The 22,049-nt window shown below is 41.7% G+C and overlaps 1 protein-coding gene across 1 annotated transcript in view; it reads left to right on the forward strand.

Annotated features, from left to right (window-relative positions):
- Positions 1–22,049, forward strand: part of LOC100564843 (alpha-2-macroglobulin) — a 76,721-nt gene that overhangs the window by 43,040 nt on the left and 11,632 nt on the right. The window contains exons 15-28 of the mRNA XM_008105773.3: positions 2,635–2,784; positions 2,881–3,054; positions 3,962–4,058; positions 6,681–6,810; positions 8,603–8,852; positions 10,936–11,062; positions 11,862–11,983; positions 12,933–12,984; positions 14,991–15,074; positions 15,677–15,853; positions 17,177–17,261; positions 19,943–20,099; positions 21,506–21,580; positions 21,681–21,846. Of these exons, the coding sequence (XP_008103980.1) occupies positions 2,635–2,784; positions 2,881–3,054; positions 3,962–4,058; positions 6,681–6,810; positions 8,603–8,852; positions 10,936–11,062; positions 11,862–11,983; positions 12,933–12,984; positions 14,991–15,074; positions 15,677–15,853; positions 17,177–17,261; positions 19,943–20,099; positions 21,506–21,580; positions 21,681–21,846 (1,846 nt within the window). The remainder of the gene's footprint in view (positions 1–2,634; positions 2,785–2,880; positions 3,055–3,961; positions 4,059–6,680; positions 6,811–8,602; positions 8,853–10,935; positions 11,063–11,861; positions 11,984–12,932; positions 12,985–14,990; positions 15,075–15,676; positions 15,854–17,176; positions 17,262–19,942; positions 20,100–21,505; positions 21,581–21,680; positions 21,847–22,049) is intronic.

Here is a 22,049-nt window from a genome sequence, read left to right on the forward strand (position 1 = left end):
AGGCACATCGGAAAAGCCATGTTTTTAGATCTTTCTTAAAGGCTAACAAGGTGGGGGCTTGCCTAATCTCAGTGGGCAATGAATTCCACAGTCGGGGGGCCACAGCAGAAAAAGCCCTCTCCCTCGTTCCCACAAGACGGGCCTGGGACAGAGGCAGTGGCGAAAGGAAGGCCTCCCCGGATGAACGAAGGGAACGAGCAGGTTTATGGTAGGAGATACGGTCCCTGAGGTAGGTGGGTCCCAAACCGTTTAGGGCTTTATAGATGATTGTCTGCACCTTGAATTGGGACCGGAAAATGAACGGCAGCCAGTGAAGCTCTTTAAACAGGGGAGTAGATCGTTCCCTGTAGCTCGCCCCTGTTATTAATCTGGCTGCCGAGCGCTGGACCAATTTCTTTTCTTTTTGTTGTATCAACCTACAGGCGTGGATGATGGGTTGTGTTGTCAAATTTCGAGGGTGGGGGGCCTGTAGTTTTGTTGTTTTGTGGGTCGCCGTGATGCCATCACTCTTTTATATATAGAGATGAAGGGGCAAAGATGCAAAAAGTACTCCTTTTAACCCAAAGTCAAGAGCAGGAGGCCCATTCCAGTGGAGAGGGCGAGGAAGGACACCACAAAAGTTGGATTTTCAAACTGCAAAAAGCTGTTTATTATGTGGCCATAGCAATAACGACAAAAATGCATACAGGAATGCAATCAGAGATTTTGTCGCAACCTGAAAATGGGTTGCAAGGCTTTTAATCACTTTTACAGAAAGTAGAAAACACATTCTTATTGGTTCTCAAAGATCAATAACTTATTTGGGTTAACAATTGATTACATCATAAGCATCTTTACTTTCGTGCAATTTCATTGGTTTTCTGTTTCTAACATGCAAAGAGCAACATATGATTTCATGTTTTCTGACCCTGAACACTGCACCTGCTTATCTACTTCTGTTTGCAAGGATAAAGTCCAAAACCGCTAAGAACCTTAGGGAGTGTTAGCTAACCAGTTCAGTCTTGATGTTTTGTTATTCTTGAAAAGTAACTCCCTTTCTGCAACAACTGTTTTTCCAAACATCAGCGTTTTCGCTCAAACATAGGCCTCACTCAAACATAGGCCTCACAAAAGCCTTTTGCAAATTAGGTTAAATAGCAGTAAATCAGAACATATGGGACTTATAGTCATTGGAAGTATCTCTGAAAATTCTCTTTTTAAGCCCACGTCTCTCTCACTGCCACCTTTCGTGTTCAGGAGTCTTGTTTTATTTATTTTGAGGCTTAAAAATGAGAGTGAGACTTTGTATATGATGAAACAATAACTGTTTATTTGTCTCTTTTGAGGTACATTAGCATAATGGTTTCAGGATAGTAAATACAGTACAAATGTTTGGTGGTTACAATGATGGTTATTGATTATTCTATTATGAAGACATCACTTTAAAAATAGAGTAGTCTCACTTATCCAAGACTCGCTTATCCAAGGTTCTGGATTATCCAATGCATTTTTGTAGTCAATATACAGTGTTCCCTCACTACTTCGCGGTTCACTTTTCGTGGATTCGCTGTTTTGCGGTTTTTCAATAAACTCTAAAAGACTATTATAAATCATAAAAAATTACAATTTACAGCCTAAGGAAGGGAGGAAGGAGAAGCCAAAGGGAGAGAAAAGGAGCCCAAGCGGCAACAGGAGGAGGAGGAGACGATTTAGCAACACATGATTGGTTGATAAAAACTTAAAATAGTGTATAACTACTAAAATAATGTATAAATATTAAAATAAATATAGTGTCCCTACTTCGCAGATTTTCACTTATTGCAGGTGGTCCTGGAACCTAACTCCAGTGATAAGTGAGGGAACACTGTATCGTGATATTTTGGTGCTGAATTCGTAAATACAGTAATTACAACATCACATTACTGCATATTGAACTACTTTTTCTGTCAAATTTGTTGTATAACATGATGTTTTGGTGCGTAATTTGTAAAATTGTAATCTAATTTGATGTTTAATAGGCTTTTCCTTAATCCCTCATTATCCAAGATATTTGCTTATCCAAGATTCTGCCAGCCCATTTAGCTTGGATGAGACTCTACTGTAGTTTCAGTAAGACTTTCTTTTATGTGTTTCCTCAGTCTTTCCTTTCTAAAAGGCTTTAATAATATTACTCCTAAACTGACTTTTAAAAAACTACAGTCCTTAACTGGACTCTGAAATCCTGACTAAACTGCGCTTTAAAACCTCTTTAAAAACAAAACTGACCTCTCCGACCGCCTTGATATCAGCTAACTGAAATGGAACGTTCATTTTGACCTCCAACTGCCATTCTTGACGCCGGCCATCTCTCGTGCCTCCGCACCTGCTCATTTGCATCTGGCCAATCCAGCCACTCCTATGCAAATAGCTGCTAGATGGCTCCTCCCCCGGCTCTGCTGCACAATGAGGGCCACAAAATGGCTGCCTGGCTTTCTGGTTTTTACAAAATGGCTGCTCACATACTAACTTTTCGAAGTAGGCCACATATTAACTTTTCCAGGTAAGTTAGATCCATTACTGTGTAGCTGCCTCCTAGCACAGGTTGTTTCAGGTATCTGTGCTTACAAATGACTTTCTCCCAGCTCTCCCTTGCGTTCCCTCCTCTTTTCTTCACAGGTGAGACTGTGGTTCTCGGATTCGGTGGGCCTGCCCGCCAGCAAAACCCAGCTCCATCTTGCAGCCTCTGAAGGTTCCTTGTGTGCTGTCCACGCTGTGGATAAGAGTGTCTTCATCCTGAAGCCCAAGGCTGAACTCTCTTCTCAGACGGTGAGGAGACTATCGCAGTGTGAGATTTCAGAATAATCTGTTGGGTACAGCACAGGAGGATTTTTATTTCATGCTGAATTCATTTTTCTTTTTTAGGTCTATAAGTTGCTGCCTGTGCAGAATCTTAATTTTTATCGTTATGAGAGCTGGGCGGTGGATGATCCAGATAGCACCAAGTGCATCCACTTCAAAACAATTTTCGTGGGTGGCATCGGTTACTACCCTATTAATTTCTCATTTTATACAGGAGATGCTTATAAAATTCTTCAGGTGAGCCCCAGAATCATAGAATAGAATCCTAGAGTTGGACAAGGCTACAAGGGCCATTCAGTCCATGCCTTCTGTCATGCAAGGCTAAACAATTGAAGCAGTCCCTTCAGATGGCCATCCAGCCTCTGCTTAAAAATTTCCTGGAAGGAGACTCTACAGTGCTCTGAGACCACATTTTCCATCCATTGTTGAACAGTTTTTACCATCAGGACATTCATCCAAATATTTAGGAGGAATCTGTTTCCCTGTAATTTGAACTCATTCTTCCTTGCCCTAGTCTCCAAAGCAACAGACAACAAGTGTGTCCCTTCCTCAATGTGACATATTCTCTTCTCCAACCCAAATATACCCAACTCCTTAAACCACTCCTTACTGGGCTTGGCTTCCAGACCTTTTGACATTTTGGTCCCCCTCATCTGGATTCATAAAAGCTTTACAATATCTGTTGGATCTTAATCAATAGCTGCTTAGAGTTGGTCAAGAAAGAACCATGGGGTAAATAATAACAATAATAGCAGAGTGTTGTCGAAGGCTTTCATGGCCGGGATCACAGGGTCAGGAGAGAATACTTCTGGAACATGGCCACACAATCCGAAAGACATACAACAACCCAATAATAGCAGAGTTGTAGCACCCAGATCTGGACACAGTGTTATTCCAGGTGAGGTCTGACCAAAGCAGAATAGAGTGGCACTATTACTTTCCTCAGTTTAGACATGAAGCTTCTATTGATGCAGCCTAGAATTTCATTGGCTTTTTAAGGTGCCACATCACATGCTGATTCACTTTCAGCTTGTTGTCTAATACTCCTAAATCCCTTTCATATGGATTGTTGTCAAACCAAGCATCACACACCCTACATATCTATGCAAATCTCTTAGAATGTCCCATTTCTTGATTTTAACAGAAATTTGGATTGAAAGTTTTTACTAGCACCAAGATCCACAGCCCTAGGAATTGCCAGACATTTGCATACAGTCCACAGTTAGAAGATTCCAGTATACGTAAGTATTTCACCCAGAACCTTGGTGGTGGTTTATTTATCTTATCAGAAGCAAAATGAGGGTACAATTGTAACAAATTTAAAAATACAAACAAAGTTAAAAGCTTGGCATTATACTAAGTCCTTTGACCAGTAGCTGGCCACCTGGAGTGCCTCTGGTGTTGGAGGCACCTAGAGTGCCTCTGAGGACTATAAAAAGGTCCTCAGTTGTGCACGTGGAAGGGCTCAGACTGCATTGTAACACGTGGTCTGTGGTTTGCTCTTCTCCACACTCGCATGTCGTGGACTCCACTTTGCGGCCCCATTTCTTAAGGTTGGTTCTGCATCTGGTGGTGCCAGAGTACAGTCTGTTCAGTGCCTTCCAAGTTGCCCAGTCTTCTGTGTACCCAGGAGGGAGTCTCTCATTTGGTATCAGCCATGGCATAAGGTTCTGGGTTTTAGCCTGCCACTTTTGGACTATCACTTGCTGAGGTGTTCTTGCAAGTATCTCTGTAGATCTTAGAAAACTATTTCTTGATTTAAGTTGTTGGCATACTGGCTGATATCCGAACAGAGGATGGGTCAGAGATGCCACTGCTTTGGTTCTTTCATTATCGGTGCTACTTCCTGGCGGATGTCAGGTGGTGCAATACTGGCTAAACAGTATAATTTCTCCAGTGGTGTGGGGCGTAGACATGCTGTGATAATGCGGCATGTCACATTAAGAGCCACATCCACAGTTTTAATATGTTGAGATGAGTTCAACACTGGGCATGTGTACTCAGCAGCAGAGTAGCAAAGCGCAAGGGCAGATGTCTTCACTGTGTCTGGTTGTGATCCCCAAGTTGTGTCAGTCAACTTTCATATGATATTATTTCTAGTGCCTACTTTTTACTTGATATTCAAGCAGTGCTTCTTGTTGGTCAGAGCATGGTCCAGGCTAACTCCCAAGTATTTTGGTGTGCTGCAATACTCCAGTGGGATTCCTTCCCAGGTCATCCACAGAGCTTGAGATGCTTGTCTGTTCGTAAAGTGAATAGCACATGTCTGTGTTTTAGCTGGATTAGAAATTAGCTGGTTTTCCCTGTAATAGGCAGTAAGAGCACCTAAAGCTTCAGAGGGCTTCTGTTCAACCATTTCAAAACTCCCTGCTTGGGCAGTAATAGCACGATCACCAGCATAGATTAAACTCTCTGTCCCTTTTGGCAATGGCTGGTCATTTGTGTAAATATTGAACATTGATAGAGCAAGCACACTCCCCTGGGGCAGGCCATTCTTCTGTTTTCTCCATCTGCTTCTCTGGTCCTGGAATTCAACAAAAGTAGTGGTGGTGAAGTGGAATTAACTAGATGGGCTTTTGTTCTGATTTAGCAGAGTTCTTCTTAGGTTCAAAAGAAATAATTCACATGGCAAATGGAATACTTTCTTCAAAGTATTTATGATGTATCATGTCCAATTCTCCTGGGAACAAGTAGCTCTATCACAAGGATTCCCATGACTGGTGAAACACATTTGGCCCCCAAAATCATAGTGTGTGGGTGGGGGGGGGGGGGGAGGATCTATTGCCTAATGATCCTGCTATAATTGATGGTGAAATGAGGCAGCTAGAGTGGGAAAACTGCAATTCACAGAACCCCTGGACCTCACTTTTATGACGTTTGAAGTTTTCCAACAGTCTCTCCAAAGACTTCAATCTCTCATTAAAAAAAAAATTGGGGGGCAATTTTTTTTGGTTACACAATATTTCCTAAACTTGTGTTTAAGAAAATCTCTGCTTTCTTCTCAAGATGGAAATAGGAAATCACACAGGATTTCATCAGATTATGCTGGGAGGTGTTCAGAAGTGTTCATAAGAAGAGAGTTCAGTCTAACTCCATTTCGTAATAAAATGGGAGTTTTTCCCTACCTTACAATCACACTGTTTAGTGCACTCAGTTGTCTTGTATATTTTTCACTGAAGAGGTTTCCACACTGCAGACATTTGGCCCCACCCACCATCCCTCTCCCTGCTTTTTGGTACTTCAACTCCCACAATTCCCAACAGCAGAGAAGGAGAGAGAGAGAGAGAAAAGAGATGGGAGAGAATCCCATTTGGAAAGGCAACAGCACTGGCTCTCCCAGTGTTTTGGACTGCAACTCTCACAATTCCCAACTGTAGAGAGAGAGAGAGAGAGAGAGAGAGAGAGAGAGAGAGAGAGAGAGAGAGAGAGAGAAGAAAATGATGCTTCCACCTCTTTGCTTTGTGCTTTGTGTTTCCTTGCCACAACCTTGTGCTTCTATTATTTTAAAATCGATCTTCCCTTTTCTTTCATTGTTCCATGTGAATGTACATGTATACATTATTTGTTACTTATAAAATACATTTTATTATTTAAATATAGGTAATAAAAATGGGAAGGGGAGTTTTGGGGCCCCAGAATGTATGTATTTTAATGTATTTCAATAGGAAACTCCATTTTGCTATAAGAGCTATTTGAGTTAAGAACTCGGTTAGGTAATAAATTAAACTCTTAATTCAAGATGTCACTCTGTGTGTGTGTGTGTGTGTGTGTGCCTTTATTTGCAGTTTTCCATTTTTCATGGGGGTCTTCTGCCACTAATACCATTAAATGTAGAGAGCTGACTATAACTCTCTTCCCTTCAGCTTATGCACTGCACGAACCGGGACCCCCAGGATCTCCAATGTTTGGAGTTTCTCAGGAACCAGAGAAAATTTCTCAACCTGTTAGAAGCTTCTTTCCTGAGACGTGGCTATGGGATCTTTATGTAGTAGAGTAAGTAGTAACCAGGTACACAAAGAATATTTTCTTTTAAAAATTATCTGTAGTAATGTGTATGTCAACATGCTGAGATGGCATTTTGAGAAATAAACAGCCTTATTCACTGGCTGGTTCAAATTTTGGGGATCTGGTTATTCATGGATTTGATTAAATCTTGAGGCCCTCAAGTGTGATTCTATTGTCAGCTTCAGATAGAAGATGACTAAATAGTCATCATGGTGGATATAGAACTTCCTAGGAGAGATGCTCTCTCACTTTTATGGGGGTCCTGTGCCCCATAGCCCCAGTGAATGTGAAGGGCTGATTATGAAAGTATATGTGGGGGGGGGGGGGGGTTGTTGTTGTTTTTGTTGTTGTTAAATTTATTTATATCCTCTCTTAAAAGAGACTTAAAGTGGCTAACAATGCTAAGGTGGCAAAGCAAACTAACAATCAACTAGTTGAAACAGTGCATTCTCCAATGCCATCTCAGTTTCAGTCTTTGCAGCTGAAAAGGCAGAAGCTGAAGTATTTGCTCATTTTATTTGTTTTGTTTAGGCACACATGCAGATCATATCTCTGACTGTGAATAAAGGCTAGATTGGCCAAATTGAAAATAGACCTTAGAGAGCATGCTATCCAACCCTCATGGTAGTGTTATTATTGTAATTATTTGTTATGTGAGTTATCTTATATACCAGTGGTTCCTAGCCTTTTTTTGACCAGGGACCACATTGACCTGGGACCACTTTGACCAGGGATCATTCTCCAACATTAATACCAAAAGGGTTATGAATCAGTTTTTGGTCAGCTTTAGATATGGTTTGGTTATTTGGGGTGCTTATTCAGAAAATTGCATTGGATAGACCACATCAGCTCTAGTTTCTGATACAGAACATATGCCATCCAGTAGTCGTCATCTGCTCACCCACAGAAATCCATATTTAATAATCTAGAGCTAATGTGGTCTATCCAAGGCCTAAAAATGTAGACACCAAGGTACCCCTGGACTGGATGTGTACAGTATGTTGTGTTTATATTGTCTGTTTTGATAAGGCCAATTGACTGATCAATAACATCGTTCAAGTTTTAAAAATCAACCCAAAATACTTGAATCAGCTTAACCACTGGACAATGTGAGTGCTGTACCTTTGCTCTTATTTTTTTTAAATGGACTAACCCCTTATCTACATGAGAGTGCTGAAGGGAGAGAGCTTAGTCGATCCCAGGAGAACCTCAAAGACTCACCAACCCTCTCTCTTTTATCTGCTGTGGCACCAATTTTGATCTTTTTGAATGCCTGGGCAGGGAAATAATGGTGCGGGCAGGCATAACTAGGGCCCTGAAATGACATTGGTGATTTCCCCTCTCAATGAAATGATCCTCGGCTTATCCACGGGTCATATAACAATTGGTACCCAATCCTGGGTTGTTGTATGTCTTTCGGGCTGTGTGGCCATGTTCCAGAAGTATTCTCTCCTGACTTTCACCCACATCTATGGCAGGCATCCTCAGAGGTTGTGAGGTATGGATAAAGTAGTTTATCCATACCTCAAAACCTCTGAGGATGCCTGCCATAGATGTGGGTGAAAGTCAGGAGAGAATACTTCTGGAACATGGCCACACAGCCCGAAAGACATACAACAACCCTGTGATCCCAGCCATGAAAGCCTTCGACAACACGGTACCCAATCCTGCCCTCAACTTACACATGAGGTTGACTTATACATGAGTATATATGGTACCTTTGTAATGGCAGTAATAGAGAATTTCCCACCGTCTTTTACTTTCTTGTGACCTACAACAGACTGGATGCCAATGATCCGGACTCCACTGGTGAGATCTCCATCCCTGTCACAATTCCGGACACCATCACAGAATGGAGAGCAGGAGCTTACTGTATGTCAGCAGAGGCAGGCTTTGGCCTCGCCAGTCCAGTTGCCCTCAAGGCTTTCCAGCCCTTCTTCCTTGATCTCACCATGCCCTATTCGGTGGTGCGGGGTGAAAAATTCATTTTGAAAGCCACCGTCTTCACATACTTACCGCGATGCCTTCGGGTGAGCATCGCACTTGATCGATTACCTGCTTCTCTTGGTTCTTGATTCCTAAACTCTTCATGCCTGATATGAGGAAAGGCAATCTTTTGAGTATTTGCGGGGCTCGTGTGCCTTCCTGGACCTGGCACATTTTGCCAATGCCCTAATATTTTGCCCTTATAGACACAGCTGTCCTGTTTTAGGTATCAGTGTCTTTTTTTAATAAATGGAAAAACCACAAATACCTTTGGGAGGAATGGGATGTCTCTATTGCAGTCCTTGGGGGAGGGGGTGTAGTCACCATGATTCCAGGGAGAAATGAAGAGGCAGCCACAGGATTTAAAGTGGATATGCACTCTAGTTTGACAAGGTCCACATGGATGCCTACAGGACAGCTCCAACTTTGGGAGGTGGAAGCAGAAACATGCAGCATACCTTCTTCCCAAGCAGACCTTCTATTCACATCTGTGAGATGGGGATACCGTTTCAATATTCACACGGCAAACCCAGTTTTGGGAGGCGAGGAAGTGATACAAGATTGCAAATTATCAAAACTATGAGTGTGGAAACACAGAAGTGGATGGAAGGCTATATTTTTATCATGCTCAGAACCTTCCTGCATTTTTAGTTCAGTACAATCAAGTTTTTTTTTAAAAATTATTTCATTTTTTGCATCTTATCTGCAGACTTTTCTGGTTCCCAAGGGATGCTGAACAAATCCACAAGAGGCTAAAGTTATACTAGTTATGTGTTGTATTCCAAGGCTGGGAAACACCTCTGTACTTAACACCACACTCAGTCCAGAGTAAAATAGCAAAGGAGTTTATTGAAGAATATACAGTATATAAAAAGCAGATCAGCAAAACAGAAGAAAAACCAAAGTCAAAATGTCAGAAATAGTCCATAGAATTCAAAGTACAAGATTAGCATAAAAAAACCAGAAATAAATCCACAACATGAGATGCAGGAACAATCCTTAACACTTGAAAGCATGGAGCATGAGCAACAGGAAACATGGAACTAGGAATCCCTTAGAAAGCTTGACTTGGGAAGAGATGTATCTTCAAACACCAATATTGTGCAGACTGGCAAAGAAACCTCTTGGTGCTGCTAATATAGACAGAAAATCATGCCGATTCCCCTGAGGAACTGATAAGGACTTTTTGGCTAATTAATGGTTTGACCTTTGCAAATTCTGCTGCAGCTGCTTTGTGTTGCCTGAACATAAATCTTCTACCCAAGTGCTCATTAGGCTGAGCACCTAGCATTTCCTCCTCTGAGATCATCTCTGATTCTGACCTTGTTACCCTAGCCAACTGCCATTCGTGAATGCAGCCTTCAGAGACTGATCAGTTTCCTTACTTAAAATCTCTTGCTGAAAATCCTACTGGTCTGCAGGCCCAGAATCCCCAGCAACATCAGGCTGGCTTGCAGATCCAGTATCACCACTGATTTCAAATGCAGGCACAATCAAAGGATGAACCAAAACATTACATCTGATAGAGTTCTCATCTTCCCAGAATTACAATTTCACTTTGCATAATTCAAACAAAAGCTGGAGGTTTTTCACACTCATCCTGTGGTGTCTAGACCTCCCAGAATGAAAACTGGGGATACCTCCTGTTCTTTTAATGACTGTGTAGACAAAGCAACAGGTTAACTTGTTTCCGTTGTGTTTTGAGTAATACCTGCTGAAATTCCCTTCTCTCCTTGACCTGTAAAGAGGCAGAAGGCTTCCCAATGTTTCATTCTGGCAATTCTAGGCTGATGTTAATGGGTTTTGTCTTTTAAGAGTTGCATAAAAGGGGGAATTTCAGCAGATGGGGCTTGTCACACAACCAGATAACACCAACTGAAATCCCTGCTTTTACATAACAAGATGTTCCCATTGAAAGCACAGGAGTTTCACCTGTTTCACCTGGCAAGAATTAGCCACTGGCCATGGTAACTGCAAGATTCTGGAATTGTCCTTCCTTAAGCTCTGCTATGATTCCATTTGTGTATTGTTTAGAGTCATGTTTTGATTGCCTCTTTCATCCCATTTTAAGAAGGGTTTGCTACTTTGGCGCTGTCCTACATGATGCCTTTTTGTGTTCACAAACAGGTCAAAATGATGCTGGATCCATCCCCAGACTTTACGGCTTCTCCTGAAGAGAAAGAGGAGGAATCACATTGTGTTTGTGCCAACGGGAGGAAAACGGTGTCCTGGATGGTGACCCCCAGATCTCTTGGTAAGCAGCAAGAACTGACCTCTTGGAGTCAAACTCAAGAGGAAGAGATGTTTGCTTGAGGGTTACTGGAAGTCAGAAATGACTATAAGGCAAAGAACAACAATAATGTACTCTATATGCTGCTGTCCTTGAAAAGTGCTTCAAAGCTAAAACATGATTTGATTTGATGCAACCAATGAAGAATAAACATGGCAGGACCTCTATTCTTGACAACACAGTCACTATGTCAGCTCTTTTGCAGCCTGATAAACCAGCTCTTCTAAGGATCTCATCCCATGGGAGGAGGACTTGGGAAAGTGGTGGAACCATCTTGTTTCATTCCAGTGCCTTTCCATTTTCAGGTGTGGCAGCCATACCACATCATTTCCTCTCTTTCATTTGTCTTCTGTCATTAGGAGTAGGGTAGCACTTAACTCCAGAACATGTGGTCTTTGCTCTGTTTCCTAATGCAGAGCTGCCTAAACTGAGTCCCACGGGAGACCACCGGAAGTGGCCTTATGTCATGTGATGGCCTCCATGAGACTTCATTTAGGCAGCGCAGGGAAACGAAGTGAAGACTACATGGGATAAAGTCCTTAAGCTCTCTGGTGTGGTCAACCAGTGAAGTCTTTTCCCCAAAGTGCCTTGGACCAACCCCGTATCCATGCCCACTGGTTACAATTGAGTCTTTCTTCCCTTGAAACTTACCCAAGACCAGCAATCAAAGCCTTGCAGACTGACCCTGGTGCCAGGACATCCGGAATTGTTGGGAAAGAAGGCTCTGCTTGATGTATAATGAGGAAGCTGTAATCTGTTCTAGGCGAAGTGAAATTCACAGCAAGTGCAGAAGCTTTGAGTTCAGACCAGCCATGTGGGAATGAAATAGTTGAGATACCCAGCGAAGGAAAAAAGGACACCTTGATCAAATCACTTATAGTTGAGGTATGTGTGTGTGTCTTGGCTGCCTTCATTTTGGGGGAGAAGTGTGTCCGGGGAGAGATGGTGCCACACATTTAACTGAAAATATTTCCAAAATACAGAGGAGCTGAAGTCAGAACCAACAACAAACCAAAATATAATAGAAAGCACATAGAGGCTCTCAAACTCAATTTCTGTCATTGGGTTTAACTTAAAGAAATGTTATCTTTGTTGAGGGACTGGATAAAGATGCCTTCTCTCACCAGTCCTTTTTGCTTTAGCATTAATATCCCTATAGCTGCAGTTAAAAAACAAGGAAGGAAGGTGCAGATTACAGTGATAATGACAATCACCCCCCCCCCACCAATTTGTATATTTAACTTTTGCAGATTTGATTATTTGCAGATTTGATTAATATGGTCTTTGTAGGGCCCCAGTGAAGGGGGGAAAGCAGCAAATAACAAATTTGCTTTTTTTTTAACCTGACAAAACACCTGTCTCAGAATTTCTAAATCTTCCAGCATGACTCTGTGGTCAATTTATCTCTCCTTTGTGGGAGATAAACCAGGGTATAAATATAATGATGATGATGATGATGATTATTATTATTATTTCCACTGGAAATCGTATACAGTACCTAGAGATTCACAGAGAGATATTATCTCTAGCAATCTCTAGGTCTTTCAACATGACTGGAGGAAGATGACCACAGAGTTAAACTGGGAGATCTAGAGATTCCTAGTGAGAACATTTTAAGTCTGTGAGTAATCAAATCCACAAAAAATCAAAACAAGAAATGTGTGGAACATTTGTTGATTTTGTCAGATTTTGTGGTATTTTAGCTACAATATTGTGATACCGTCTCCATGAGGGTGGCACCAGGAGTTACCGCACTGGGTGACACCAACCCTAGTGAATTTCTCACTTCTCTCTCTTTCTTCCCCCCTTTCATCCCCTTTTCCACATCTTGAAGCCTGAAGGAATTGAGAAGGAAGTCGTCTTCAACCATTTTATCTGTGATGCCAGTAAGTCCCCATCTTACTATTTTCAACATTGTAGCCTTTAATAATAGGAGATGGAGTTAATCAAGTGTTATATGCTACCTGGTTATATGGCAGGCAGCCTCTACTGAAATCCCCTCTTTTACACCACCATTAATGATGCAGTCTAGCCGGGATACACCTTTGGACCCAACCCCACACAAGAGTCCAGTAGTGCTAACTAAACAGTTTATTGAAGTAAGCACATATAAAATAGGCAAAAGACAAAAGGTAATGTAAAAAACAGTGTCCAAAAAAACATGAATTTATGAACATGAGCACAAGACTTTCCCAAAAACTTAGCCATAAATTTGAATGTGGAAGGAAGACAAGGCCCAAGATGTACACGCTAACAAGTTGTCTGCTCTTTCAGTAAACAACATGGTAATTTAAGGTCCACAAGCCATGAAGGACTCTGACATCTGCTCTGTTTCAAGAATTTCTCACTGGTCTCTTTCCCTGATTTCTCGCAAACTTCCTGTGACCTTCGCAATCTGACTCCCTCCTCCCTAAGATCGAGTCTCAGGCTCCTACTGACCACAGGTGTTTTCCCAGGGAAAAGATCTTTCTCTTCCAGATCCTTATCTCATGATGCCATAGCATCTCCATCTCCTCCCTGCTCTGAAGCCGTTTCTCTCTGACCAGACACAGAATCATTTTTCCATGCAGAATCCTGATCCAAAATCCCCTCATTTCCCACACCAGAAGGCCCATCATCCCTCACAACCTCTGACTACTATCCCTTCGTCTTCAGCCTCTGGCTGAACCACAACAATTAAGGGCAAAGGAACCCTTTCTAGTTTTCACTTTGGCAAAACCCTATTGTGGTCTTGCCATAAACATCAGAGTCAAGGAACTGACTCTATATAATACATTATATTAAACTGACTTTAATATAATGTATTAAAAGTGTTAACATAAAGAAACTGCATGTATAGCTAACGATGTATTCGCTGAAGCCTGTTCCCACTCTACTTGGGAATGCTGTCAATAACCAAACCTTTGAGAGGTTCTGCCCATGAAACATGTTCTTCTTGCCACTTGGGGATATTTTTTACTCAGGTCCATCTGTCACACCTCCATAGAGACCTCCTGCACAATTTACATTTTGGAAATACTTGTTAATGTCATCTACAGAATTTATTGTTTTCCATCGGCCCAGCTGACATTTGATGAACCATTTTTTTGAAAATGTGAGTCATAAGATGATTAATTTAATGCCACTTTGTAACCACTTCGTTTATGTTACAGTTGGCCATTTGCATTTGCAGATTTAGCTTTTGTCAATTTGATTATTTACAGATTTGATAGATATACTCTCTTTAGGAATCTCAAAGTTCTCAAGAGCAACATTGTCCCTAGAGTCACATTAAATGACCTAGACCCCTCCTACACTGCCATATAATCCAGGTTATCAAAGCGGATAATCCACATTATCTACTTTGAGTTGGATTATATGACACTACACTGCCATATAATCCATTTCAAAGCAGGTAATCTGGATTTTATATGGCAGTGTAGATGGGGCCCTAAAGATTCCTAGAGAGAACACTTCTCTGGGCATTTCTAGTTCCTCCAGTACAACTCAATGGCCAATGCTTGCCAGAAGAGTAATGCTGGAAGACCTAGAGATTCCTTAGAGATGTCCTATCCGGTATTTAAAAAGTTTATTTTATATTCATATTTTCCCAACTTTTGCGAGATCTTGCAAAAGTGTAGAGCCTTCTGTACTCTGTTCAATTTTTGACAGTTATTTTTAGACAATACGTTTGTGGGTAGGGGTACATGTGATCTTTCACTCAACTAGGAAATATTCTCCAAATTGAATGGTTGAGATTCTTAATGTAAATTAAGAAAAGATTGAGATAGTCAAGCCAATACAGAGGAAGCTTAGAAAACCGCACCCCAAGGCTGATAGCATTGGGAAGGATAGCAGAACGGTGCCAGGGGAGACAACCAGCTCAATTGAAATCTCTTTTTTTCCCTTACAGAAGACCCACACTCAGAACCCGTTTCCCTCAAAGTACCAGAAAATGTGGTGGAAGAGTCAGCAAGGGCCTCATTCTGTGTGTTAGGTAAGTGCTACTCTCTCACACTGTTGGATTTGTGCTGCTGAATAGCTGCAATTACACTTATCTAAAAACTCTACATCCCAATCCTCATGGCTCAGACTGGGAATCATATCAAGTTGCAATATCAAAGGTGTTCAACCCTAGATGCATCCACTATCAGTGATAGCATGACTGTTGTGAATAGTGGCCCTTCTTTCTTGGAGACAACCTCCGTCTTTTAAATAAGTAATTTTTATTCAAGAAAAAAAGATACACATGAATTTTAGCTATATAAAACTAAAAAATAACTATTTATTACACTAAGATTACAACCAAGTAACAATTAAAAACAACAAAACAGAAAAGCAGAAGCAAAATGCACAAATGAGCCAAAAGCTCCCCACTCTCTATCAAATGGTTACTATCACTGATTTTATTCCCTTTCAGTTATATCATTTAATTACAGTTTTACTTTTGGCAACACTCTACTATTTCACAAATCCTCCATTTGGCAAAAGACTCTTATCACTGTTGTGAAGATGTAATAAACAAATCCCAATCATTAGTCAAACTTTCTACTTACTTGGCATTCTGACCCTCTATCTGCAACTCTTCCTGTGCTCCAGGTGACATTCTTGGCAGCGCCATACAGAACTTGCATCAGCTCCTCCGGATGCCTTATGGTTGCGGTGAACAAAACATGGCCCTTTTTGCCCCCAACATCTACATCTTGAAATACCTGAATAATACCAGGCAGCTGACGGAGGACATCAAGTCCAAGGCTATTGGATACCTAGTGTCTGGTGAGGAGAGAAAATTCCTGTTCTTGTTTTCTGCAGGAAGGAAGGGGAAACATAATTTGGTTCCTTTCTGTTTGAATATATCCAGGTGACTAGGTTTATTGGTGTGACTGAAGAAATGAAAACATTAAGAGATGAATTGTCGTGATCCCAGTGTTGTGAGGCTGCCAACTTTAATTTTGTTTGCAGGAAGAAGAGGCTGGATGGCCATCTGTCAGGGTGCTTTGATTGTGCTTTCCTGCCTGGCAGGGGGTTGGACTGGATGGCACTTGGGGTCTCCTTCCAACTCTATGATTCTATGTCTCTGAGGAATTTGGAATAGATGGCCCTTTTGGTCTCTTCCAAACTATAGAATTAATGGAGTTTGACACCACTTTGTCTGCCGTGGCTCAGTGCTATGGAATCCTGGGATTTTTAATTTGATCAGCATCAGTACTCTTTAGCAGAGAAGACCTAAGACAGCAAGGCCATAAATCTTCTGATAAATGATGGGAAAAAAGAGGAGGCTAATTAGCTGTCACAGATATAATGAGTTGAAGAAGGCATGCTCACAGCAATACAATAATAATGTAATGGCAAGTGGTTTATAGCGCCTGTGCACTGAAGGGAAAAGTTTCTGAAAGTTAAAAAATGTCTACAAAAACAGAAGCTGGATTGAGATGTGGTGAGGTGCTTCCATTTTGTGTAAGCTCACTGTGCAGTTTATCTGATCAATAAACTCACTATAATGGAGATCTCTGTCCCTAGTGACTATTTGGGATTGGAATACAACTGTTGTAAGCCGCCCTGAGTCCCCCCCGGGTGAGAAGGGCAGGGTATAATTGCTGGAAATAAATAAATAAATAAATAGTACTAGAGATTTATTATTGGCTGGGTGTCCGGAAGATGTGAAACAGGATCTGGGCAATTTCAATGCCTAATAATAATAACAATAATAATAGCCTCCCTTTTCAAAATACCAGCCATGTAAATGCCCTTAAGCCCCCAGATCCCATTGATCTTGGAAGCTAAGCAAGTTCAGCCTGGTTAATGCTTGGATGAGAGGCCATCAAGGAATACAAGATGCTGCATAGGCTATATTCCAAGTAGGGCAATGGCAAACCACCTCTAAGTATTCCCTGCCTAAGAAAACCCCATGAAATCCATGGGGTCACTGGAGACTGAAACAGAAATTATAGGAAGATCCCAATATTTATGTAGGATATATTCCCAACTGGACCATGACTACTTATATAGTATCTAATCCTATCATTCCCTTTCTAACACAGGCAGTCACCTCTGTTGAAGTCTAAGTAACATCTAAATGTATTTCACCCTTCATTTCAGGCTACCAGCGGCAGCTGAACTACAAGCACTCCGATGGCTCCTACAGCACTTTCGGAGAGCGACGTGGGGAGCCAGGAAACGCCTGGTGAGATATTCAGTGAAAACTTCAGATCTCAAAGAGCCACGCCATTTTGCGGTGTTGAGGAATTGCAGATGTGTCTTCTTTTTAAATAAAAAAAACTTGGTTAAAACTTATATATATAGAATTGCAGCTTAACAAAGAATAATATTGTTCATTTTGTAGTTTAATGGTAACTTTTCATTATTTTTATAGTTATGTCGTTTGGACTCACTAAATGGAGAGAAGTACAATATTAATAATAATAATAATAATAATAATAATAATAATAATAATAATACTTTATTTATACCCCGCCACCATCTCCCCGCGGGGACTCGGGGCGGCTTACATGGGGCAGAGGCCCAAACAACATAGAACAAAACATAGGCAACATAATACAAATCACACTATAAAAAGATAAAACAGTAATACAATATATCAATTAAAAATACAGGATAAAAAATTGCATTTAAAACACATAAATGGTAAAATCGTAATAAAAATGGGATAGATTATTAAAAACCCTCTGGGGAGGATTAATTAATGACAATTAATGATAATTAATGGCTTTTATGAAAGTTGATGCAACAGTAAACTAGAAAGATGTTATTCCCAAGACAATTTTTTTTCTTTTTAGTAGTATTTTAATAAAATACGATTTACCATACCTGCAATTGTGAAAAAATTGTATTTTTTTAAAAATGTAGAAATCTGGGAGGGCAAAGGTACAAGCTTACATGGAAACAGGATCATGGAACCACAGATTAGGGAATCAGCACAGTTGCATGGTCGGAGAGTAGTACGATAGTGAGGATGCTGTTGCCGATTAAAAGATATTCCACCTAAACATTAGGAAAAACTTCCTGATAGCAAGAGCTCTATATGCAAATCTACTCCTGTTGGAAATGAAATGAAACTAGTAAATAAACAATGGGTTGTTGTGTGTTTTCCGGGCTGTATGGCTATGTTCCAGAAGCATTCTCTCCTGACATTTCCCCCACATCTATGGCAGGCATCCTCAGAGGTTGTGAGGTTTGCTGGAAAAAAACTAAGCAAGGAAGGTTTATATATCTTTGGAAAGTCCCGGGTGGGAGAAGGAACTCTTGTCTGTTGGAGGCCAGTGTGAATGTTGTAATTGTGATGTCTCATGGGCCTTGTAGTCCCGTTCCTAGTACTATTGTGGCAGATGAGGAGGAAAACATGGGAGGATGTTTGTCCTCAGGAAGTTAACCAAACAAGCCTTGGGCAGAATTCTCCCCCGTTTTCCCGAAAGGACAATTATAGTAGAGATAGAGGAGTCAGGGAGGCTAATCGCCGGAGTCTCAGAATCGCTGCCAGACAATTAGCTGATTAGGTCTGCTTCCCTTGGGAAATTCTAAGGAGTTGTGCATCTGGACAGAGTTGGGTTTCGCTTCTTGTTCTCCAGGGAAAGTGTTCTGTTGGCGGGAAAACAAGACCCTATATAGGAGTTTTGCCGCAAGGGGAACCTTGCGGAGTCAATTGTTCAGCTTGAGGAGAGAGATCGTGTGTAGACTTCGTACCCCAGTTCCCTGTTTCACGGATCAAGTTTCCAGCCTTGCCTTGTTTCACGGACTTCTCTGGACTCAGTTCATGTTTCATGTTTGCCTCGTTTCAAGTTTTGATCTAGCCAAGATTCAAGTCTATTTTCCAGCCTTGTTGCCAAGTTACTTTGGACTTTAAAGACCCTGTCATTCCCCACACCATTGCTTGGCAAGGTGTGTGTTTCGGTCAAGTGGATTATAACTTTGGACTTTAATATCTTATATTGGACATTATTTTCCTGGACAATATTTGGCCTTTCCTGAAAGGTCTGTTTCTGAACTATATTCTTCACTTGTTTTTATTGACTTTATATAATTCCTTAATAAAGATATTAGATAGAATCTGGTCTCTGCGCATGATTATTGGTGCTCTGCAGCCTGGGTCTTGACAGTAATTAATCACCTTGATTAGCATTCATGGCCTTGCAAGCTTCATGTCCTGGCCTCTTCCTGCCTGGGGGAATCTTTTGTTCAGAGGTGTTAGCTGCCCTTGATTGAGTCATGTCTGGAATTCCTCTGTTTTCAGAGTGTTGCTCCTTATTTGCTGTTGTGATTTTAGAGGTTTTTTTTAATACTGGTAGCCAGATTTTATTCATTTTCATGGTTTCCTCCTTTCTGTTGAAATTGGCCACATGCTTGTGGATTTCAATGGCTTCTCTGTGTAGTCTGACATGGTGGTTGTTAAAGTGGTCCAGCATTTCTGTGTTCTCAAATAATATGCTGTGTCCAGGTTGGTTCATCAAGTGCCCTGCTACTGCTGATTTCTCTGGTTGAGTCAGTCTGCAGGGCTTTTCATGTTCTTTGATTCGTATTCGGGCAGTGCTGCTGCGTTTGGAGGTCCCTATGTCGACTTGTCCACAGCTGCATGGTGTATGGTAGACTCCTGCAGAAGTGAGAGGATCCCTCTTGTCCTTTGCTGAATGTAGCGTTTGTTGCATTTTCTTGGTGGGTCTGTAGATAGTTTGTAGGTTGTCTTTATCAGCTTGCCTATGTGGTCAGTGGTTCCCTTAATGTATGGGAAGAACACTTTTCCGCTGGGTGGATCTTTGTCTTTACTCTCATGGCTTGTTCTTGGCCTTACACCTCTTCTTATGTCTGTGGTAGAGTAATAAACTATGTCTATTTTGTCTCCTTGTCTTGCAGGTTGACAGCGTTTGTGCTCAGATCCATGGCTCAGGCCAAGAACCACATCTTTGTGGAACAAAGTCATATCAGCGATGCTCAGGCCTGGCTGGCCGTCCGACAGAAGGAAAACGGCTGCTTCCAGAGCAGTGGGACCCTCCTGAACAATGCCCTAAAGGTAAGTGGGAAACAGTGGGATTATTATCAGAACTGGAGGTCTATCTGGCCCCAAACCCCAGACTCATTCTCAATTCACCACTTTGCCCCCATAACTCACAATGACTTCTGGTGCGTATCTGGGGTTTTCCAAGTATCTTTTGACTTTAGGCAAACTTGGGAGACATCCTGGAGACAGCTGGAAACTTTAGAATATCCCGGGGACTTGTGGTAGTTGGACAGAGATTGTTTTGGCCCATTCTCTGTCCAAAGGGATCAGCGCAGGGAAAAGGGATGGCTTGTCCTCTCTGTCACCACCACTGCTCCCCTCTAACCATACAGCTCTGCTTAACTATCTGACTATCGCGTCTGCTGATGTCAAACTAGGGTGCCTCCACAGCCAGCAGGATGGAGGGGAGATTGGCAACAGGGTTGATGCAGCCCCAGTCCATTGGGGCACTGGCCTTCACTTACACAGAATTATAGAATCTCAGAGTTGGAAGACACCACAAGAGTCATCAAGTCCAACCTCCTGCCCTGCAAGAGCATAGAATCAAAGCATTCCTGACAGATGGCCATATAGTCTCTGTTTAAAAACCTCTAGAAAAGGAGACTCCACACACCTGAGGCAACGTATTCCACTGTCAAACAATTCTAACCATCAAAAAGTTATTCCTAAGAGCTGACAGAGAGCTCTGGAATGGGCTGGTCCATGAGGTCACAAAGAGTTGGAAGTGACTGAACGAATAAACAACAAACAAAATTAGAACACAAGCAAACATATTTTGAAACTGAGATTTGGATTGACCCATTAGGTTCAGAAGTAAAAACTAGGACATTTCATAGAAACAGAAGCCAGAGCTTGGAACATTTATCTTTATGTTAGCTGCTCGGTGTCCCTCAATGATGGAGAAAGGATGGCGTATAAAACAAAGTAAATAAAATTTTGGGGACTGTTACTCGTTTAATTCTCCAAACAATATTTTATAGTAAAATAAGTAATGTTTCCAAACTCTAAATCTTACTATTCTCATGGGAGATTTACACAGTTGGCCCTCCACATTTAAGTATTTAACTTACCCAGGTTTGCCTATTGGGGAATTTGATTCATAGGATACCTCTAGGTCTTCCTGTGTGATTTTGAGTTCTCTTTAGAAATCTCTAGGCTCCCCAGCCCAATGCTATGGTCAATATCTGATAACGTTGACTGTAAATTTGCACTGGAAGATCTAGACATTTCCAGGGCTGTTCTCCAAAGTAACAACAAATAACATCTTTTAACTTGCAGTTTTCCCACTTTCTAAGGGGCCTGCGCTTCTACTCCCAGTGGATTAGAAGAACTGACTGTTGAATGTTGTTCGTGGAATGAGTTCTTGGGAGAGGGTCTTCATGTATTTTATGGCTTTAATGGTTCCTTCTTTCTTCCAGGGTGGGGTTGATGATGAGGTTAGCCTCTCAGCTTACACCACCATTGCTTTGCTGGAGATGCCACTGCCTGTCACTGTAAGTACCTACCTCTTCCTTCCCATAATCCGTCAGGAACTTTTGCCAAGCCTAGCAAAATGGCATGGGACAAATCTCTTTTCTTCTCTCCCCTCCTCAGCACTCTGTGGTGCGTAATGCTTTGTTCTGCTTGGAGACAGCAGCAGAGTCAAAAGAGATCAACGTTTACACCCGCGCCTTGATGGCTTATGCTTTTGCACTGGCTGGGAAAGAGGAGAAGCGAGATGAGATGCTGCGCCTCCTCCATGCAGTGGCTGTGGAAGAAGGTGAGAACGGAGCCCCAAATAAATGGGGAAGGACCTCGACTGGCCAGGGTCACTTTCAGGAGGCAGGCAAAGAGGGTGGCTGCCATGGGCTGTGGTGACTGATCTGAGTGCAAAACATGTATAGAATCACAGAACAGACACATAGAATCCTGGAGATGAATAGATTTTGGTCCTGGAAATGTTGGTCCCTCTCCTCTGGACAT

The sequence above is a fragment of the Anolis carolinensis genome, chromosome 2 (genome assembly GCF_035594765.1).
Source record: "Anolis carolinensis isolate JA03-04 chromosome 2, rAnoCar3.1.pri, whole genome shotgun sequence".
Taxonomy (NCBI): domain Eukaryota; kingdom Metazoa; phylum Chordata; class Lepidosauria; order Squamata; family Dactyloidae; genus Anolis; species Anolis carolinensis.